The 24379-nt window shown below is 37.7% G+C and overlaps 1 protein-coding gene across 7 annotated transcripts in view; it reads left to right on the top strand.

Annotated features, from left to right (window-relative positions):
* The window catches only part of LOC131542279 (uncharacterized), an 87486-nt gene that overhangs the window by 35928 nt on the left and 27179 nt on the right, over positions 1-24379 (top strand). Inside the window, exon 2 of one of the 7 annotated variants that reach the window (XM_058778800.1) lies at positions 17422-17472. The exons of 4 other annotated variants lie outside the window; for them this stretch is intronic. Coding sequence is in view for 1 of the 3 variants with exons in the window: in XM_058778803.1 (XP_058634786.1) it covers positions 1413-1552 (140 nt within the window). In the remaining 2 variants the exon portion in view is untranslated. Of the gene's footprint in view, positions 1-1412; positions 1553-8810; positions 9089-17421; positions 17473-24379 lie in introns of those variants that run through there. 2 more of the 7 variants (XM_058778803.1, XM_058778799.1) reach the window with 2 other exon arrangements.

Genomic DNA, 24379 nt, shown 5'->3' on the forward strand with positions numbered 1-24379 from the left:
AACCGGACAGTGGACCGTTCGACCACCGAATATCCAGCAGTGTCTGCCATAATATTGAAGTAAGTGCGCATCATTGATCATTGTTCTCACTAAAAATATTTTCTCATAACATGAGATCTGCAGTTTAAAGATTAATTATTATGCACCTATAGCACTCATTGCTGTCATTAAAACATAGCATGCCACAGGAAAAGTGATCAAGCGCATCCACTACAAATATGTCTAAATTCATATAGCTTGATTTTTATTTAACTTCTGCATAATGACTTTATGTAATTTCAGTGCTTATTTCCATTATGAGAGTGGAATATTTAATGTAAATGTGTATATCAACATGAAAACAGAGTTTACAATCAATTCATTAATTTTCTCACTCCTGGAAAAAGATTTGTACGCATGGGTCAGAGTTTGCGTGCAGGTGCGCAAATTTTCCCGTCAAGTTTGTTTTTATAAATCCCACCTTTTGCGTAGGAAGTGGTGTACGCCTCTTTTGGGTAAGATTTCGTGCGTATGCAACGGTTATAAATGAGGCCCCAGATCAGAAAGGCATTTATTAAGAAAAAAAAAAAAAAAGTAAATATTTGAAGTGGAAATAAAACACCTAATTAATAATACAGTGCTATGTGTGCTTAGCTGCAGGTAGGTTTTTGTCCCAATAAAGTGGCATTCATCTGTTTTATAATGTACTACAGTATTGAAGTATAAATATCTGCCACCTAACTACTATTTACATGCCTGTTGGTAAAGAAAATACTTCTATTTTAGTGTAAACCGAATTTATCATTATTTGCACTTAGTGTAAGTACAATCAGGGGTTAAATTGGGATTTGTTATGTGGGGGGGCTCTATGGTGTCTATGGTGTCAGCTTTTAAGGGGTGCACATGTGTATGCAATACAATCTTTCTTTAGGCCTGTGCTGTCTTTGTGTCGGTATCAAATAAAGGAATGATATTACCATTAAAGGATCATCAGACCAAGGTTCTGAACAAAAGCAGTTGAACTCAACTTTGCTGCTAGCCCATCATACATACATCTTTCACTTGAATTTCGGCTCATATCTCTACTTGCAGCTGTGAGGTGATTGTATAATGCAGCATACATTGTCCAGACAGCTTTTACTGTTCTGAAAGATGAGGCCACCCACCTTATCCCTAGAACTCTACCAATTCTTCTCAAACATACACCTAATTCAGAGACTACAGCATTAAGCTCTCTTAATTTTTTGGTGACTGATTATACAAACAGTATAACTTGTCCAGGAAAGCTGTGAAATGGTTGGTCTCTGTGCAATGTTTTAGTGCATCTGATACGGACAACTCCAGCCTATGGTTTAGACAATGCCAGCCAATAAGTCCTTTGAACATGCTTTTCAGTTTTGAGTATACTCCATTTTTTCCCCCTACCATTACAGATGCTCCATCTGAGCAGGATCCCACCAGGCATTCTTTAAGAAAAGCATCATCAAAACCATGTTTCTGCAGGCAGTTGATTAGCGTACAACTGATTCCATCTGCAGTTGTACTCTCTAGCTCAATAAGATCTAAGAAGAAGGTCAGTGGTTCTGAGCTATTAACTGATGTTCTGAGGTACACGATTAGGCAAGACTTCTTGCTTAACGAAGTGCTTTCATCCACAATTAAAGTCAGCTTTGTTCGAGTTGCTCTGATGCTTGCCAATAATGCTTGCCTCATCTCTTTGACTATGCCTCATCTCTTTGACTACTCAGACAATGTCTGTACATGTGACGTTTGAATGAAGAACCCGGCCAACATTCACACCATTTATCATCTGAAGGTCTAGTAATCCTGGATAATCAGAGTTATTTTTCGCAATATAGTATGCTGTTCTAAAGACATTGGATGTTGAAGCTAAAATATCACTTTCTGTTTTTAGAAAGCTTGATTCTAGAACTTTCTTACCTTGTTTTTTCATAATGTCTTCTGCTAATTTGTGACTGTGTGATAAACTGTGTTCATTAATTTTTTTTCTCAGTGATTTCTTTTGTTTTTCACTTGTGTGACCATATGGGCCTATTTTACAGTTTTGCCATTCGGTAGAAAATGTGTACCTGTGTTTCCCCATTCTCATTGCCCCAAATGACCCTGCTTCGTAACATGTTTTACATCCCAGTTTTTTATTTTTTATCATGAGAAATGGATATGTCTTGCTGAAGTAATCATATTGATTGGTGTTCCAGCAGTCTGGCAAGTCCTCCCTAACTCATCCTACGCTGCTCCCTTCTCCTGCTCCTCTCTCCTGTCCAATGTCTGGTGCTTCTTTCTCCTGTCCAACATCCTCCTCCCCTCTCTCCTGTCCACTGTTCTCCTCTCCTCCCTCCTGTTCAATCTCCTCTGCTGCTCCCTCATCACCTGCCCTGTTCTCCTCGACTCTGCATTGAAATTATTTAAACAGATTCAAATTATGCTGAGGAACAACAAACCAGAATTAGCTTGTCTATTCAGTTTGGCATTTTTATATCAAGAAATAAAATTACACTAGATATAAGAGAGGTTAGCATTTGTCCTTCAAAAAAAGAAAAGAAAGAAAGAAATAACAGCAGGGGTTATGGTAGGTGCTATAATATGCTAGTAAACTAGCGTACCTGAGAAAAATGTTTTAAGTGTTCAGAAGACCTAGGGATCAAGTTCAAAATTTTCGTAATTTTTTTCATGAATAAAACGTTTCAAAAGCACAGGCTTTTACGTCACAAATTTCACCCTTTGGCAACAAACAGTTGGCCTACATGTTCCTAGCTTCTCAGTAGTGACTAACGCAGGGCTAGCCTAACGTACCTTTTGAAATAATCTGTAAGCTTTCTCTTCTTGGCTTCACTCATATCTTCAACCTGGGATCATCTCAAGGAAACGAACTTTCGACTTACAGTTTTGCATAAAAAAATAAACTAATTAAACTAAATCTTACGAATGAGCTACACTTAACGCCGAAGTAACGAGAGCATAAACCATCACTGATGCCTTTTGAATGACGCTATCCAAGATTTGTTGCTTTAACGTAATCATGTCATTCACGTGACAGAGAGGAAAAACTTTTTTTTTTTTTGCAAATATGATTTATTCTGAAGCAATATTCTCATCAGTTTTCCATCAGCTGTGACATATAAATCTGCATTTTTATTTTGTTTTATATTTAATCCGAGGGCATTTTTTGGTTACCTTTATAGAGAGCATTTTTCCCCTAACCTCATTTAATCTTTCATTTCAAATTCTTACATTTGATCTATAAATTAAATTGCAATAATATGAGTGTTGTTATCTATACGTTATCAAATTAAATAATTTACTGAGAAAAAAAAAACAACCGCATTAAATAATGTTAATAGATTGTTTTAAAGATTTTGTTTTAGAAATGATGGGGGGAAATTATACGAAATTAAAACGCCAGTTGAGCGTCTAATGAGTGAGTCATTGAGCCGTTGATTCAAACGATTCGTTCAAACGGCAGATTCATCAGATTTTTATGCATGGGCTAATGAAACTTTTACTCAACCGATTCGTTCAAAACACTGAATCATTCAGCAATGAATCGCCTGGTTGCTGTGATGCGCTGTGGTTTTGCTGTGTCCTTCTTTGAAATTTTTTTCGCTGCTTAAATAGAACAAATGTAGTCTGCAATACTGCGCCTAATATGTGAGTGACCTGATATTATTATTACTTGCTTATTGAACTGTTTATTGAACTTTTGAACAGTTGACTGACTGATGGTGAAAACGTTGTGCGATGTTGCTTAACTAACTGTATTTTAAATATAAAAACTTTCCATTTTGACTTTTTTATTTCAGCATGCTGACTTTCTTTGTGTTGCGCGTTTAGATTTCTCCGAAACCTAAACCGTGAACCTCGCCTCAGTAGCGCAACCTTATACTGTCAATACATGCATTATATAGCCTACAGTATATCCACTTACTCTAAATGAAGAAAATCAGAATAATACTTGCGTTTTGGTGATTGCCTAGTTATTTTTGGTTATTGATGTTTTAGTCAGGTTAATGTTACTTGTCTAGCGTTAATGAATGTCGAGCCCTGGAGTCTATGTGCCGGGGTACAATATATCGCTTTTTCCACTTAGTGTAACTGCCAAAAATATAATTGTTCAGTTAAAGACAGCTCAGTGTTGATTCAGTTCTGTCCAATATGTAAAGTTAATCAATTATGAAATGAGTTCATTTGGGAAATATAGCATTGTTTACTTCTGTGAAGCCTTAAAGGGGTCATTGGATGCCCATTTTCCACAAGTTGATATGATTCTTTAGGGCAAAGGTCTCAAACTCAATTCCTGGAGGGACACAGCTCTGCACAGTTTAGCCCGCAGTTTAGTGACTTTCGTCACCCTTGGGGCGAGGTCCGTCGCTGTGCGCAGTTCCTGCAGCACACCTGGGTCAGCACCACCCTCGTGCAACTGCTTCAATGCCTTGGCCTGGTGGACTTGCAGGAGGGCCATGGCGTGCAGGGCGGAAGCGGCCTGTCCAGCAGCACTGTAAGCCTTGGCCGTCAGAGCGGACGAGAACTTACAGGCCCTGGACGGAAGGCGTGGATTACCCCTCCAGGCGGCGGCGCTTTGCGGGCAGAGCTGCATGGCAATAGCGCTCTTGACTGGGGGGATCTCCACATACCCTTGGGCCGCCCCACTGTCGAGGGTGGTGAGGGCAGAGGAGGGGCCAGGTCTGTTTCGGGCAGAAAAAGGTGCCCTCCAAGACCTAGTCACCCCCTGATGCACCTCCGGGGAGAATGGAACCGGAGGCGGCTGCCGGCGATCGGCCTGTGCCCCCAGGAACCAATCGTCCAGCCTCGAGCGTTCGGGAGAAGGAGGCGGCCTCCAGTGCAGCCCGATGCTCTCAGCGGCCCAGGAAAGCATAGCAGTCAGCTCTGGATCTGACTCTTTTTTTCTTTTACAATGTGACCACGATTCAGGATTTGTGAGATTCTGAATCTCAGCTACTCTGTTACCTACAAATGGTTTCCATTTTTGTGCAGAGCTTGTGCAGACTTAATGTTACTATTGTCCACACTGTCATTAACAACAGACTGCTTGTCATTTTGCTCACAGATGGACAAATTATGCTTATGTCCACACTTAGCGCAATTTCCTTTATCCTACAGAACCTTGCTATATGTTTAGGTCCCAAACAAGCAAAACATTTTCTCAGTTTTTTCCAGCTTGTCTTTTCGAGCAGACACTGACAATTCAGAACAACTTTTAAACTTACGATTCAGATTCTCACGATCTGCACAAGCCTTGGGAACATGCCTTGCTATGTGCAGGCATGCTGAGGACATTGTCCATTTTTTGAGCCTTGGGAATCCAGCGTGCTAGATTGTCCATGGGAGTTTCATTTTCAATGCCTCGATGAAGATCCACTAAACTGTCCTCTTTCGTTGATGATATTGAAAGCAACTCACACAATTTATCACAGTCTGGTGGTACTTTACCAATCTCCTCTTCTAAGTGCATCAGGTAGTGCTCCTACCTCTTGCCTGATTTTAACCCTTCTTTTTAATGTTTTGTTTCTCTGATATTTTCCTCTTTTTTTTTTTTTTTTTTTTATCTGCCATCTCTCTCTATCATTTGTCAATCTGCTAATATCTGTCCTGTGCACTCAAATTGAACGCTCTCTTCTCTCTGTCAGTGCAAGACACGCCCCTTATGGGACTCGGTCAGGCACTGCGGTCAAAAGTGTTTTTCAAAAATCGCTTAGTGCACGATTAAGGAGTGGCGGGCCGGGCAGCCACTACTTAGGCTAACGTACATAGCGGAAACCCTGATTAATCCTCTGTTTACCGATGTCACCTTTCATAGAGACAGTGAGGGGGATGGATCGGGTCACTATGAATCTTGGGGGGTCATGATACTTCAAACGAAGTTCATTTTCGTTCTTCATTTGGGGGCAAAAAGAAGTTCGAAAAGACTGAGCGATGGTATACTGTTTTCGGATATTCCAACACCCCCGCGCTGCTGGAGGCGCGGGGTGTAGATTAATGTAAACATGTGTCGCGACGCTCGTGCGTATGCCCTAAACACAACAACAATGCAATGATGCTGTATCTAGGTCTTTTATTAAATTGGATAAATTATTACATGTTTTTGTATTTTATGTAGTGTCATGATTTGATTAAAAATAAAGGTTTATTATTGTATGTCCTTTTGGCATTTCATTTATTGTATACCTTTTAAATTCGCTTATTGAAAGAACAACAGCAGCAGCAGTATGGTGTAACATTTATTTGAAATGCATGTATTTGGTATTTGCTACCTTATATCTTTACTTTTTCATTTAATTATTTTCATGGCTTTGGAAAACTTGCATCTGATGTTTCTCTACGTCGCTTTTTGCATAACTCTGGGTGGTCGACACCAAGTTTCGTTGCAATTTCTTTCTAGGAATTAAATGCTTTCTCTGAATCATTAAAATCTCTCCACAAATCACTGCTTTATCATAGAACCGTTCCTTGAACTGATTCGTTCAAAACAGTTGATTTCAAAACCTCGGATTCATTGAGATGGTCTTCATTGCAGAACACAAGATCCAGGGGGGTGAGGTTGGATCCAGATCCAACTCCTCCCATCTTACATATCCCTAAACCTACCCATCTCCACCCCCTTGATGTGGATTTGGATGTGTACTGCAGTGAGGGCCTACTGGATTCGTTCAGTGAATTCAGTGTGTGGCTTAGAGTCGCGCGTAACTCTTTTGCTGTGGGCTTAGCGGAACTGTTGACAGCCGGGCTGGAAATATGACTAAATATTGTATGTTATAAATATAAAAACAAACTCATAGAGCAATTTTGCCAACATATCTTGGATTCTGGGTGCAAGAGAAACATCACTAATCGATAAAACACTGATTTCCTTGCTACAATTCCATATATTGTTTTACAAAGAGGGATACTTGACATTAAAGCACTAAGTTTTGAGAGGCAAACACCAGCGAATTTAAAGTTTGACATTGCTAATTACAAACATGAGATTAATCATTTATACTCACTCTAATTTAAAGACAGACTTAAGCTGAATTTTAAGACAAATCATATAAAGACCAATGCTGTTTTCCACATTCTCATGTTAGTCAACGAACAAGTTAGCTTACAAACCTTTCCTTTTTGAAGTGGTGACATCCTGGCTTTGTAAATGCATACAGCAAATCTTTTTCTATGAATATGGTCAGTTTCAAGGTGTTTGTATCCAAAAGAAAATATATCGGGAGATTCTCTTGCTCTCTGTATTTGGAGCGTTGTATTCCTGTGCGTGTGCAGTGTCATGTACCACGCACTGGAATGCAAACTCTGATTACTGCTGCTGCTGGTTCAGTGGTTTGCGTTTCGTTTACCAGCTTATGTTGCAATGATATATTTAAAAAAATTAATTAATAATAATAAAAGTTGTTTTAAAGTCAAGTCATGCCGAGTCAAGTCAAATTTCAAGTCATTAGATCTCAAGTACAAGTCAAGTCATTTTCTTTGTTTAGTCAAGCAAGACACAAGTCCTTAAATTTGCAACTCGAGTCAGACTCAAGTCAAGTCATGTGACTTGAGTCCCCGACCTCTGGGCACAAGCAATGTTGCTGGCTCACACTCCGGGGCGATCTGTGGACTTATCACAATGACAAACTACAAAGGACTACAGATATGGCAACCAAGAATCATCATCATAAAAGTCCAATACAAGACAACACAAGGGATATATAACAGCATCACACTAGCACCATTATACAAAATATAATGGCAATGACTCATGGTTGTGATAACTGCATGGAACTCAGGGTTTTTTCCCCCCTTCTTTTTCTTCATCTTCTTAGGTGTTACTATGGTTCTAAACTCAGTGGCTCTAAAAATGAATATATTTAATGTTCAACGTGTTATTGGCAAAGCGATGAAAAATTAATTTGTAAGTGAAAAGTGAAATTGTCTGATCCCTGTATGTACACTGATTTTGGACACACAATGTGTGACTACAGTGACTGTATAAATACTACAGAAACACATTCAATTTAATCTTTTCATCTTCACTACGGGAAAGCACTGCTTAATAACAAACACAGGAAGCTGAAAGACACAAACCAGTTTTCACCTACTGTCCAGCTTTCCTGAGCATTGTCCAGATTTGACCTTGGTGGTCAATACACGCTTCCTCATACACTCTCCCAGAACTGATGAAGAATCTAATATGACATGTTAAATCCTAAACTAAATGAAAAAAGTAAGAAAAAGAAGAAAACTAAACAAAAATACTTTAATAGACTAATTAAATTAAAAAAATTATATATATATATTTATTTATTTATTTATTTTTTATTTTTTTGTGTGGCATGTGCTGACTCCTAAAACTACCACTGTAACGAAGTCATTTGTCAGAGTTTTCTTTAAAGTTCAGGTGCAACAACTAAAGTAAAAAAAAAAAAGTAACAGTGATGAAATTCTGTTGGTCTTATTTAAATCAAGATGATTGTTTGCAAATGATCCACATTACACAAACATTGCACATGCAGCGACCGGCAGTGAATTAGACTTTGGCGTCTTTGTGTTTTATGTGGTTTTATTCGTTTTTTAACGTTTTTATTGTCTTGACTACATGATTAAGTGCTCCTAGATTTAGTTGGCAAAAATAGATTTTTCTTAATTCGTCGCGCTGGGGCTTTTTTGTATTTGTTGTTTGCCTGCAATAACTTTGGGACTGTATGACGTGAGGACACAGTACTCCAGAGATACGTTACAGCAGCTAAACCTCGTTAGTTTGACTCAGGGAATGGACTTTACACCGGAGTTACCAAACTTTATTCTGAGAGATTCTCATGGGCCGAGGAGTGTGGAAAAAAAGAGGAGGAAGAGGGGTAAACGAGGTGGCGTTAGATTACGCCTGAGGAAGCAGTGGCTCACCCGGGTTCCTATTATGGGAAACATTCAGTCCCTGAGGAATGAAGTGGATGAACTTCAGGGAAATGCTCCTTACCAGCAGGATTTTAGGAACTGCTGTATTATGGCATTTACTGAAACGTGGCTTACTGAGTGTGACCGGGACACTGATTTATCCATTGATGGTTTTGGAGCTCCTTTTCATCTGGATCGGCTGGCAGAGGTAATGGGGAAAACTCAAGGAGGCGGGGTATGTTTATATGTCAATAAACGATACTGTACCTCTGTGACTGTCAGAGAGCGTGTTTGTACGCCAGATGTGGAACTTTTAGCGGTTTCACTGCGTCATTTCTATTTATCCCGTGAGTTTCCTCAAGTTTTCATAACAACAGTGTACATTCATCCAAAGGCGGATTCTGTCTCTGCCTCCAGTACCATTTTTGATGTAGTACAGAGATTGCAGTTGATCTCACCAGATGCACCTAACTTTGTTCTTGGCGATTTTAACCATGTTTCTCTCAAACAGACACTCAAAACTTTTCAGCAATATGTCTCCTGTCCAACCAGATGGGGTAAGACATTAGATCTCTGTTATGGGTCAGTGAAGGATGCTTATAAATCTCTCCCGCTTCCTCCATTGGGCTCTTCTGACCATAATTGCATTCATTTACTGCCCATATACAAGACTATTTTAAAGAGAGAGAAAGCAAAGATCAAGGACATAAGAATATGGTCTGAAGAATCTGTGTCCTGTTTGCAGGAATGTTACACCTGTACTGATTGGGACATTTTTAAACAGTCCTGTGGTAATGACTTGGACTCACTGGTGGATGTAACATGGTCATATATTGCTTTTTGCAGAGACATGATAATTCCCAGTAAGCATGTTAAAATATATTCTAATAATAAACCCTGGGTTACTAAATCTGTGAAGTCCTGCTTACAAAAAACTTGCCTTTAAACAGGGAGCAGCCTCTGATTTGTATTTGGCTACAAAAGAGCTGAAGATTGAACTTTTGAACGCTAAACAAGATTATAAAGTAAAATTGGAAGACAAGATGGCTGCAAATAATTCTGGTTCAGCCTGGGCGAGTATGAAAAGTATAGTAGGCCTTAATAATTCAAACAGCAGAACTCATGTTATGTTGGATGGTTTTAATTCTGACTTTGAATTTGCAAATGTTTTAAATAGTTTTTATTGTCGTTTTGATAATTTTGATTTTAGCAAAGAAATTCAGGAAATGAATCTTAATCTTATGGATACTCAGCATTTCAACATTGATCTTCAGGATGTTGAAAAGGCTTTTAATTCAGTAAAGGTGAACAAAAGCCCTGCAAAAGACCTAAGTCCTGTATTTCATGATATTTATAATAAGTCACTACATACACAACATGTACCCAGTTCCAAAATGTAGTCATCCTAAAACTATTAATGATTTTAGGCCGGTCGCTCTGACTTCAGTGTTAATGAAGTTTTTGAGAAATTGGTCAGGTCTGGGATCTTGAGGCAGACTGAATATGCTCTGGATCCCATGCAATTTGCATATAGGCCTCATAGAGGAGTGGAGGATGCTACAGTCACATTGCTTAACTTGCTTTGGACATTAGATTTGGATGGGAATGGGACACATGCTAGACTTTCATTTATAGACTTTTGTAGGGAGTGAAATTATTTCCTTTATGAAATTAACTCCTCATGAAGCCATGCAATAAAGCCATAAAACTAATCTGGAGAAGAGATCTCCAAAGAGAACAAACACCACCCTGACCAAACTTATCTTCTTTGATCATTTACGACTCCCTTCTTCACCCTGCCATCTCTGCATTTCCCTCTTTCTCCCCAAAAGGGTTCACTCAAAGTTCATTAAGAATATGCAAATACCATCATGTATCTTGTGAACCTGTTGTTTTTTCCCCTTCATGTTTGGTATCATTTTAAAGGTCTCTGCGGGTCTCTGGTCTCTGATTGGTAAATTGGTCTCAATTTCACAGTAGTCACTTATATTATGAGGAAGATTGAAAACTTTTGTAGAATTGTGTTCTGCTGAGGAGGGGGTGTGTCCCCCTTTAGGTTTATCCATCATCATCCAGGTGCGACCCTAGAACCAAAAACACCAAAAGGTTTTTTATGTTTTTACAACTGATCTGAAGATTTCTTTGTTTTTCTTATTTGGGTATATAAGGGAAGTGACAAAACACTACTTTGGAATTTCTGTAGTCAGAAAACCCCATGCAGTGTGTGAGGGTCTCTGGAGCTCTGCTCCAGAACTCTCGCTGCTGTGTGTCTCTCTGCTGTCAGGTATGATTCAAAAATGTAATTGTGTTAAACTCATTGTGCTACAACACTATATAGTTGTTTGTGCTACTACATGTGCACATAGGCTAGTTAAGTTTATTCTCTAAAACATCTGAGTGCTTTGCTGTGCATTTTAGACTGTGTGTCTTGTGATAAATTAGGATAACTGTTACATGTGTGACTGTTAAATTTGTTTGTCTCCTGCGTAGGTCACTTGGCTATTTCCCATATAGCCACAGTATCTATGTACAGGAGCAGGGTTGCCACACGGTTACAGTGTGATTCACAATTGCATTATCCTTTCTAAATTGGCTTCTAATTGTTTCATTATGTAATTGGCATGATACAACTTTACCTGACTAATAATAAATTGTTATATTTGATTTATTCTGATCTCTCCTGGAATCATTTTTTCCTAGTAGATTAGAGTTGTAGTCTAATGTTTCCACAAATCTGCGTCCAGGACAGATCATACTTAAGTACCAATGAATGAAGCGGGGGCTCATCATAAGGGATCTTCTGATTTCTGTCTGTCACTGACTTAACAAGTTACAGTTTTCATGATTATAGAAAAAATACACTTTTTATTATGTGCTAGCAGGGTGCAGCCTATTCAAAGGTATTATAGTCACCCCTATATCCTCTGAGTAAGATCAACTGGCGAGTTTGTGCCGTGCGTTCACAGTTGTCAAGTCAAGTCAAGTCACCTTTATTTATATAGTGCTTTTAACAATACAGATTGTGTCAAAGCACTTAACAGTATCAAATTGGAGGATAGAGTGTCAGTAATGTATAATGATAAGATTAAACACTCAATTTTCAGTTAAAGGCATTTCATTATTGAATTCAGAGATGTTGTTGTCTAGCTCAGTTTAGTTTAAATATTATCTGTGCAATCAAATCGGCGATAATCGCTAGAAATTAAGTGTCCCCAACTGAGCAAGCCAGAGGTCGACAGCGGCAAGGAACCAAAACTCCCTCTGTGACAGAATGGAGAAAAAAACCTTGGGAGAAACCAGGCACAGTCGGGGGGCCAGTTCTCCTCTGGCCAGACGAAACCCGCAGTTCAAAAGCTTATATTTCTATTTGTAATTTTGTTGCAATTTCTAACAATAATAGTATTATGTAGTTAGGTATTTTATTATATTTTTAGTTATTTTGTTATATTTTTAGTTTTATTGTATTTTAATCGAGGTCTTCGCTGGGGATATGTCTCTGGGGCTCATCTGGGTGTCCTGGTCTCCGCTGACGATCAGGGCTGTTGACGTCATCTCTTGGTGCTGATCCACCATCTGATCGGATATGGACTGAGAAACAGAATAGGAAAGAAACAGACAAATATTAGCGTAGATGCCATTCTACTTACGATGTAACGAGTACATTGTGTGTTATGGGGAGTCGATTTTGATATTCTAGGTATTATCAAATGGCCAGAGTTTTGAGAACGCAGTAGACGTGGAGGACTATAGTGTGATAAGAGCTCGCTCAAGTACTGAGGAGCTAAGCCATTCAGGGCTTTATAAGTAATTAACAAGATTTTAAAATCTATCCGATGTTTGATAGGGAGCCAGTTCAGTGTTGACAGAACCGGGCTAATATGGTCATATTTCCTGGTTCTAGTAAGGACTCTAGCTGCTGCATTTTGGACCAACTGTAGTTTGTTGATCAAGCGTGCAGAACAACCACCCAATAAAGCATTACAATAGTCTAACCTTGAGGTCATAAACACATGAATTAACATTTCTGCATTTGACGTTGAGAGCATAGGTCGCAATTTAGATATGTTTTTGAGATGAAAAAACACAGCTTTACAGATGCTAGAAACATGGCTTTCAAATGAAAGATTGCTATCAAACACCACACCTAGGTTCCTGACCGATGAAGAAGAATTGACAGAGCAGCCATCAAGTGTTAGATAATGTTCTAGGTTATTACATGTGGGGTTTTTAGGTCCGATAATTAACACCTCTGTTTTTTCAGAATTTAGCAGTAAAAAATTACTTGTCATCCAGTTTTTTATATCGACTATGCATTCCGTTAGTTTCTCAATTTGGTGTGTTTCACCGGGCCGCGAATAAATATAGAGCTGAGTATCATCAGCATAACAGTGAAAGCTAACACCATGTCTCCTGATAATATCTCTCAAGGGTAATATGTAAAGTGTGAAAAGTAACGGCCCTAGTACTGAGCCTTGAGGTACTCCAAACTGCACTTGTGATCGATATGATACCTCTTCATTCACTGCTACGAACTGATGGCGGTCAGATAAGTACGATTTGAACTATGCTAAGGCACTTCCACTAATGCCAACAAAGTTTTGTAGTCTATTCAAAAGAATGTTGTGGTCGATAGTGTTGAACGCAGCGCTAAGATCCAGTAGAACTAATAAAGAGATATAACCACGATCAGATGATAGAAGCAGGTCATTTATAACTCTAATGAGAGCAGTCTCAGTTCTATGATACGATCTAAATTCTGACTGGAATTCCTCACAGATATCATCTCAGAGTGTGCTCATTATACCACGGTGTTGGACTCTTATCCTTAATCTTCCTTAAGCGTAAAGGAGCAACCGCATCTAAAGTACTAGAAAAGTGAGAGTCCATAGTTCCTGTTACATCATCAAGTTGTTTTGAGCTATTGGATATGCTGAGGAACTGAGATAAATCAGGAAGATTATTTATAACGCAGTCTTTTGTGGTAGAGGTAATGGTTCTACCACATTTGTAACAAGGAGTTGGCTTTACAGCTTTAGCTATATGGAATATACAGGAGACTAGATAATGATCTGAGATATCATCGCTCTGCTGCAAAATTTCAATGCCACTGACATCAATTCCATGTGACAGTATTAAATCTAGAGTATGATTTCGACAATGAGTAGGTCCTGACACATGTTGTTTAACACCAATAGAGTTTAGAATGTCTATAAATGCTGATCCCAACGAATCTTTTTCATTATAAACATGGATATTAAAATCACCAACGATTAGGACTTTATCTGCAGTCAGCACTAACTCCGATAGAAGATCAGAAAATTCTTTAATAAAGTCTGTATGGTGCCCTGGTGGCCTGTATACAGTAGCCTGTACAAACATCACAGGGGATTTATCATTAATACTTGTTTCTTTGGATAACGTTATATGAAGCACCATAATTCGAACGAATTATACTTGAAACCCGACCTCTGAGAGATACTAAAAATATTGCTATAATTTGTAGCAACACCTCCCCCTTTACCTTTTGGACACGGTTCATGTTTGTAACAGTAATCTTGGGGTGTAGACTCGTTTAAAGTAATGTAATCATCTGGTTTTAGCCAGGTTTCTGTCAAACAAAGCACATCTAGTTTATGGTCAGTGAACATATCATTTACAAAAAGTGCTTTTGAAGAAAGGGATCTAATATTCAATAAGCCAAGCTTTATCATGTGTTTATCTGTATTATATCGGTTTTTTATTTATTGAACATCAATTAAATTGTTACTGTTATTTTGGTTTGGATGTTTTCTAGTTCGGGGAGCAGACACAGTCTCTATAGTGTGATATCTAGGTGAAAAAGTTTCTATGTGCTGAGAATTAACTGACTTCCGTGACGTGAGGCGGCTAGCAGACAGTCGGTTTAGCCAGTCTGTCTGCTTCCTGACCTGGGCTCCAGTTAGTCAAGTACGAACTCTAAGACTATGTGCCATATTTCTAGAGAGAAGAGCGGCACCACCCCAGGAGGGATGAACACCATCTCTTTTCAACAGGTCAGGTCTGCCCCAAAAATTCTTCCAATTGTCTATAAAGCCTGTTATTTTGCGGGCACCACTTAGACATCCAGCCATTAAGTGACGACAGTCTGCTATGAATCTCATCGCTACGGTAAGCATGGAGCGGACCAGAGCATATTACAGTGTCTGACATCATACTTGCAAGTTCACACACCTCTTTAACATTATTTTTAGTGATCTCCGACTGGCGAAGTCGAACATCATTAGTGCCGACGTGGATAACAATCTTACTGAATTTACATTTAGCATTAGTAAGCACTTTTAAATTTGCCATGATGACAGGCGCTCTGGCTCCTGGTAAACAATGGACTATGGTGGGTGCTGTCTCTATTTTCATGTTCCGTACTTTTGAATCGCCAATAACTAGAGCACTTTCATCAGGTTTCTCAGTGGGTGCTTCACTGAGTGGGGAGAACCTGTTTGATGTTTTGATCGGAACGGAAGAGTGGTGTTTTGACCCACGACTAGGCCGCCTCATAGTCACCCAGTTGCCCTGCTGCACGGGCTCAACCGAAACCGAACAATGTACAGGACTCCCTGAGCTAGTGGCATCCAAAGCATTATCTACAGCCCTCACATTCTTACTATCCTCAACTAAAGTTTGGATGCGTGTCTCTAGTTTTAAAACCTTCTCTGTCAGCCTAACTATTTCCCTGCATTTATCACATGTGAGAGTCCCTTGCTGCTGACAGAGACAGATAAACTGTACATGTGGCAAACATTGCAAACAACAATAGCACGAGAAGAAGCCATTACTCACCGTGATTGATGAATGATACCAACTTAACTTACCACTTACCACTGTTGTTTGATGAGCTCGTGAAAAACAGAGCGAGAAGAAAAAGAAAAAAAAAGAAAATAATAATAGGTGCTAATAGAAACGCAAATGGAACCGCGAGTGACAAAAAAAGCAGACGATCAAATTAGTTAGATTAGTTTGAAAGATAACACCAGAAATATGGTGGGAATTAAGTTATATATTGTCACTTTAGACAAAAGGGAGTGAAAGTAAGGTAGAAATTCAATAAAAAGCAAAGGTACACGGAGCTACAATCACAAACCTCTCAGCAGCACAACGGACTGAAGCAATCGATCAGGGAGTGAGTCAACAGGGAGTTGTCCGAGTGAATTGCTAAGCGACACTGGGTCGCTAATGAATGAATAATTGAAAGTATGGGATTTCCAGAATAATCAAATATCTAAATTAATATACAATCGATATCTGTGATCAGTTGTTAATTAGAAGTACAGTCTAAATTTAATGATCACTTGAAATCGGAGTCAGATTGAACACGGAGCTAAACTAAAATTGAAACTAAATCCAGATAAATTCAGAGGCGCAAGTAAAAGACCGAACATGCATTAAACCTTCGACCAGGCCGCTGGATTCCGCTGTTTGGACTAGCGGGTGGATCCTTACACTTTTCTTCGGCTTTCAATACAGTTCAACCCCACATCTTAACCAGAAGGCTTTTAGAACAGTTTGAGTTAAGTAATAACCTGGTAGGTTGGATTCTTGACTTTCTAACAAATAGGACACAAAGAGTGAGGGTCAATGGTACTTCGTCTGACCGGAAACGCTCTTCTACTGGGTCTCCTCAAGGGTGTGTTTTTTCACCTTTATTATTTATTCTTTACACAAATATGTGTCAGAGCAGCTATGATAATAGAACCATCATAAAATATGCAGATGATTCAGTTGTCGGTTGCCATGTCACCCTGGAGCCCAAGGCTGGTTACCCACGGAAGCTAAGCAGGGTTGAGCCTGGTCAGTACCTGGATGGGAGACCTCCTGGAAAACTAGGTTGCTGCTGGAAGAGGTGCTAGTGAGGCCAGCAGGGGGTGCTCACCCTGTGGTCTGTGTGGGTCCTAGCGCCCCAGTATAGTGATGGGGACACTATACTGTAAAAAGCACCGTCCTTCGGAATGAGATGTTAAATCGAGGTCCTGACTCTCTGTGGTCATTAAAAATCCCAGGATGTCTTTCGAAAAGAGTAGAGGTGTGACCTCGGCATCCTGGCCAAATTCGCCCATTGGCCTCTGACCATCATGGCCTCCTAACAATCCCCATATCTGCTGATTGGCTTCATCACTCTGTCTCCTCTCCACCAATAAGCTGGTGTGTGGTGGGCGTTCTGGCGCACTATGGCTGCCGTCGCATCATCTAGGTTAGTCTGTTAGTCTGCTTCAGGAGGATGAGATCAGCCACGGCCCACACTGAAAAAAATGTTTAATTGAATTTACTCAGTTTTTTTAAGGTAAGTGGTTGCAATAAATTGATTTTAGCTACATTTAAATAAACAAATTTAGTTGACTAACTTTCAACATATTTTTTTTTATTAAATGTAGCTAAAATAAATTGTTTGCGACCACTTACCTTAATTTTTTTTTTCAGTGCAGTTGTCGATGACTTTGTTCACTGGTGTGAGAAATCCTACCTTCAGCTTAATATATCAAAGACTAAAGATATGCTCATTGATTTTAGGAGGAAGACTCGCATGAACAAAGCTACTCTAATCAAAGGCCAGACTATCAAGTATGTGCAATCTTATAAATACCTTGGTACTATTATTGATGATAAATTGAATTTCGAAGCTAATTGTGCAGCTGTTTGTAAAAAAGGTCACCAGCGCTTGTACTGTTTGAGGAAATTATCACACTTTCATATTGACCAAATGTTAATGATCATGTTTTATCATGCTTTTATTGAATCAGTTTTGTCTTTTTCTTTGGTCGTATGGTTTTAACTGTTTTAACTGTGTTAAATAAGCTGTAGGAAGGGGGAGTCTTTGAGCATTTATATCATTTATCATGTATCGTATTTTTGTTACTTGTTGTGTTATGTTCTTAAATGTGTTTTGGATTTGTGTTATGGATGGTTGTCATTGTCATTTTACTGGAAGACAAATTTACCTGCGGGTATGAATAAAGTAACCTAACCTAAACAAAACTAAACTACACTAAACTGGAGATTAAAAAAAAAAAAATGAAATAGAAATAACTATATTAAAAATGCAAAACTAATGCAACCTCGTGATAAACGTTTTAGGATTATGAATGTAACTTGGTTCCCTGAGATTGGAACAAGACGCTGTGTCATGGTGTTGATATATACAGCGGGTAAAATAAGTATTGAACGCGTCACCATTTTTCTCAGTAAATATATTTCTAAAGGTGCTGTTGATTTGAAATTTTCACCAGATATCGGTAACAACCCAAGTAATCCATACATACAAAGAAAACAAAACAAATAAGTTCAGAAATGAAGTGATGTGTAATAAAATGGAATGACACAGGGAAAAAGTATTGAATACATGAATAAAGGCTGGTGCAAAAAGTCATGGAAAGCCAAGACACCAACTGAAATCTATCAGAATTAGAAAGCAATCCTTCCCCTAGCCAGTGGAAATTAATATTAGCTGGTTCAGTCCCAACACCTACAGTACCAGGATGATGAAAATGAAACAAGGGTGAACATTTCAGCAAGACAATGATCCCAAACACAGCCAAGGAAACTCTCAATTGGTTTCATAAAAAGAAAATAAAGCTGCTAGAACACACCTCATTTTCAGACCAGCACGCCCATGAGCGAACAGATGGGCGCCAATTCATTTGCTATTGAAAATGTGAAAATGATAACTCTGTCGGGCTGAAACTAGCAAAAGACACTTGCGTCGTGCCTGGCGCCGCATTGTGCCAGGTCTATGATAGGGCCCATAGTGTGGAGTGCAGAGACACACTCCATGCTACAGGCTTCTGACTACATAATCACGCTGAACTTTTTTGCAGTTTTCACTTAAATACCCAGACCAAGACAAACATTCTCCAAAATGGAGACAGGAACTAACAATTTGAATTTGCATTGATCAAGTCCAGTTAACACCTTTTGGGACAGAAGGTAATTTGCATGAGAAACACTGGGAGATGACACGCCCTCTACAGCAGTGGTTTTCAAAACCTTAGACTTAAAAAATGGGTCATCGTTTTTGATTAGTAATATGCATTGCTAAGAATTAATTTGGACAACTTTAAAGGCGATTTTCCTCAATATTTCGATTTTTTTTTTTTGCACCCTCAGATTCCAGATTTTCAAATTGTTGTATCTCGGCCAAATATTGTCCTATCCTATCAAACCATACATCAATTGAAAGCTTATTTATTCAGCTTTCAGATGTTGTATAAATCTCAATTTCGAAAAATTGACACTTAAGACTGGTTTTGTGGTCCAGGGTCACATTTATTTGAGCTATAAACGTTAGTAACCTGTGAAAGTGCACCTTAATGTAAAGTGAACACCTGTGAACCGTTTATTAATGAGTTATAAACATTAGTAACCTGTGAAAGCGAACTTTAAAGTAGAGTGGACACAATAATCATTTATTAATTATTAATGCACACACAGAATAGGTTTTTTTTCAGTTAAATGTATTTTATTGTTGATGCACTATATCAGTAAACAAAACTACTTGAAACAACATTACTGAGCATAACTGCACATGGAAAGTGGCTTATACAAGCAAACTCACATTGAAAAATTCAGAAACACAAAGTATTCCACACATCTCACACATCACATATATACAACAAAAATATTTGATAAATGCAAGCTCAAAGGCATCTAAATATTTAGGCCATATTTTATCTTATTTAACAGTTTTTAAATAATAATTAACTCAATGACTGAAAGCACCATTACAGAACTTTATCATATTAATAAGCAATCAGAAATTATTATTATTATTATTATCATTATTATTATTTTTGATATCATGATAAAGCATTTGAGCATTTGTTCATCCACATTCGCAGTAACGTTACCTGTACGCACGGGAACCATCCGCGGGAGCGCCGTAGCGGTTATTTATTTGTATGGTAACAAATTAATTGAACTAACAAAGCGATTACACATATAAACACTTGAAAAATATACTCTGCAGTGTCATCTCACAGTTAGCTGACCCATAAAATGAATAAACACTATGTGAGATTATAATTCAGAGCACGTTGGAACAGTCCTAAAAGCATGACTTACTCTTCTTTGAAAACGTGACTTTACATCAGATGCTTGCTAGCGCTAACTACAGGCTTTTGTAACACACAGGCAACTACAGACACGCATAAAAATGCATTAGCTACTCATTAGCTACTACTAATAAAAAAATAATACATTACATATTATACATATTTGTCACAGATTGTAGTGAAGGGCAGTGTGGAGGTAGGATTCAGATGCAGCAGTACCTACTATTTTTATTAAGAAGTTTACTAAATTCAGGGAAATGTAGGAGAACAAACCATCCACATAAAAACGAAATCAGACAACCAAAAACTAAAACTCTACTCTATACTCTAGGACTATAATAGAACCGAAGGAATGAACAAAATACAACAGAATGCAATGATATTTAAAAAATAATAATTTCTAAGCAAACAAACACAAACCTAAATGTGACAATATTATATAAATACAATATATATTACATATTATAATATTATGTACATTAGCAACATTAGAAACCTGTGAAAATGCATGTAAATTATATGTTGTTATACAATTTCTGATCCTTTCTGGAGTGCAAATTTGTGACTTCTTTTGCTTTAACATTATTATTATTATTGTTAAGTACTGTTACATTTTGGAAATAAAAAGGATCACATCACCAAAGCCTGCATGTTTGTAGTTGCCTGTGTGTTACAAAAGCCTGTAGTTGGTGCAGGGGCTCAGGTGGGATTTTTTAACTGGGGGGACCAAGCTGTCAGCAGTCCAATTTTTTCAGTCCAGAAAAATCACTAGCTCTGTCATAGACGATAGTATACGATCACTATGGTTACCGCTACAGGCACAATTAAGGCAGCTACCAGCTCCTCATAAGACCTCAGGAGTCATAGCACATACACACAGAGAACGTAAACGTCATGTGTGTTTATTGACAACAGAACAGCGTGTAGTCAGAACGTGGGTACAAAGTAATGGTTTATTTATTAGATTATTACCTACCTCTTGCCTGATCGTAACCCTTCTTTTTAATGCTTTGTTTCTCTGATATTTTCCTCTTTTTTAAAAAATCTGCCATCTCTCTCTATCTGTAGACGATCTGCTAATATCCGTCCTGTGCACTCAGTTTGAGCGCTCTCTTCTCTCTATCAGAACAAGACACGCCCCCTTACTCCTCACAAGTGTGTTTTGGGACTCAGTCAGACACTGTGGTCAAAAGTGTTTTTCAAAAATCGCTTGGTGCACGTTTAAGGAGCGGCGGGCTGGGCCGCCACTGCTAACGTACATAGCAGAAACCCTGATTAATCCTCTGTTTATCGATGTCACCTTTCGTAGAGACATTGAGGGGGACGGATCGAGTCACTATGAATCTGGGGGGGCCATGTCATATACAGTATATATATATATATATATATACACCGTATTGACCCGAATATAAGACGACTCTGATTATAAGACGACCCCCCTTTTTCCAGATGTACCTTTTGGAAAAAGGCTTTTTGAAAACCAAATCTTGTTTTTTTTGGGGGGTTTTTCTCAGTAAAACACGTTTAAAAAAATATATATATTTTCATATTGCATATTTATCCTATTTTAATTTTTGTTTTGAAAGTATGGTAAATACTGGTAAAATCTACCAACAATCACATTTAAAAATATACACTTTTTTGATATACCATAAAAATAACAGGTAGCTCATCTGAATTGTATAACATTTAGGCTATCCATCTCATTGTAGGCTAGCCTACCAACATTTTATTAACAGTAGAAGTGAAATCTTATTGTAGTCTTCAAATCTGGGTACTGTGTTTTAAAATCACTTACAGAGGAAGTTTGGTCCCATCAGGCTAACATGACAGTCATGACTCGTGCCGCTGTAAGCTTTTCTTATTCTTTTGTTTTCACTCACGACCTTTACAACACACATTACATTACATATTTCATGGCAAACTCGTATTATGCGTATTTGGCGCCACCTATTGTTGTGGGTGTATTATTGACATGTCAAAGTCTAGACCCTGAATATAAGACGACCGCGTTTTTTCCCATGTATTTCCAAGAAAAAAACATTGTCTTGTATTCGGGTCAATACGGTATATATATATGTACAGGCTGTAATGTCTAGATGGTGAAACAAGACACGATTTAGTTTTTACTATAATTTTTATTAGTTTTAATTTTAAAGTCATAGTTAAATAAAAGCAGGCTACTTAGATATTGCTCTTTTTTTAACTTTATTTACATATGTAACTAAAAGGAATCCAAAAGTAATCAGATTAAATTACTTTCATATTGTGGTACTTGTATTACATTACTGAATACTTTTTTGAATAAGTAATTTGTAACTGTAACGGAATACATTTTAAAAGTAACCCTCCCAACCCTGACCATACAAATAAATAACTGCTCCGGTGGATAGTTCCTGCGCGTGCAGGTAACATTACCGTGAGTGTGGATGAACAAATGCTGAAGTTACAGTGAGCTTTATCATGATATCCAAAAAAATAAAATAAAATAAAATAAATAAAAATTGATGATTGCTTATTAATATGATAATGTTCTGTAATGGTGCTTTCAGTCATTGATTTAATTTTATTTCAAAACTGTTAAATTAGATTAAATATAGCCTAAATATTTAGATGCCTTTATTGAACTTGTATTTATCAAATATTTTTGTTGTATATATGTGAGATGTGTGGAATACTTTATTGTGTTTCTGAATGGTTCAATGTGAGTTTACTTGTATAAACTCTTGTACACACTTTTTGGGTCGTTATGCTCAGTAATGTTATTTCAAGTAGTTTTGTTTACTGATATAGTGCATCAACAATAAAATAAATTTAACCAAAAAAAAAAAAAAAAAAAAAACTCTTCTGTGTGTGCATTAATAATTAATGATTAGTATGTCCACTTGACTTTAAAGTTCACTTTCACAGGTAACTAACATTTATAACTGATTAATAAATGGTTCACAAGTGTTCACTTTACATTAAGGTTTGCTTTCAAAGGTTACTAACATTTATAACTCATTAATAAATGGTTCACAGGTTTTCACTTTACATTAACGTTCGCTTTCACAAGTTACTAACATTTATAGCTCATTAATAAATGGTTCACAGGTGTTCACTTTACATTAAGATGCACTTTCACAGGTTATTAACATTTATAAATAATTAATAAATGGTTCATTGCATTATGGTTCACAGGCAATATTGGAATTAGAATTTTCAATATTAATATCTCATGAAGTCATGGTTGTGCTTTTATGATTTTTTTTCCCCCAAAATAAAAATCAAGATAATTTTATCTTGATAAACAGAAGATATCAGTTTCTAATCATTGCTGTAGATAGGCATCATGAACTTTTGCAGAGAATCATGGGTAAGGTAAAGAGTAGATTCTGGTAAGAAACATTGTAAGTCATGAGATATAAATGAGAAAACCATAAATACAACACCCTTCAGTCCTGCTATAATAGTAAATTTTTGCTGCATCATGAAATAAATCAGGGATTTGGTTTTTAGTGAAACAAGTATTAATAAATATATTTATTAAGCATTTATAACATGCGAGTTAAAAATGGCTCACTATTTGGCAGGTATTCAATTAAAATTACCCTTTTTAGTCATGCATTTATAACTGCTTATCAATGATTTATAATGCATTTGTAAGTGAGTTATTAGTCATTTATTAACACCTTCATAAACCCTTTATAAAGGGAACCTTAACATAAAGTGTTACCCCTTTTTCTAATCTTGATGGCTGTCTGTCCTATTGTTAAGACAATGAGACCTTTTACCAGACACATAGAGACCTTTCAAACATGAACTGTTGCATTTTTATAAACTCTAATTAAGAAAAGTGGTTTCGGTGATCTCTGTAGTGCCCTGTGTTTAGATAGAAATCAGGGGAGACAGGGGGAGAGAGTAAAAGTGGATAGGTGAGAAGGGACTTCACTGACATCATCTTTCAGTGAGGTGTCGAAAAAGATGTCTGAATGTTAAAGGTGCTGTATGTAGGATTTTGACTCTACTAAAGCATAAAAATACCATAATATGTTTGCAGATATTTAAGAAACATGATAAGTTTACATACTTGTTTATCTGAAAAACAATTCTATAGTGCGTTATTCTCCTTTGAAAATGTGCATTCCGGCCCGGAATGTCTGTGTTTGTTATGGTTTGTGAAACCATAAACACAGCCAGTTTACCCAATTGTATTTCGGAACCGCGGGGTTGCCAGTTGGCAGAAAACACAGCGCATTTAATTTCATTCATCGGCATGTGCGCTCGTTCCTGTTGGTGTCGTTAATCTGGCAACCTGCGTGTGCGTCAAGTCTGAGGAGGAGGGGCCGGGGAAAAAAAAAACGTCTCCAATATTTTGAATTTGGACTGCAATACCTAGTTCAACCACTGGGTGTCAATCCTACATACAGCACCTTTAATGC

This window comes from Onychostoma macrolepis, chromosome 06, assembly GCF_012432095.1.
Source record: "Onychostoma macrolepis isolate SWU-2019 chromosome 06, ASM1243209v1, whole genome shotgun sequence".
Taxonomy (NCBI): Eukaryota; Metazoa; Chordata; class Actinopteri; order Cypriniformes; family Cyprinidae; genus Onychostoma; species Onychostoma macrolepis.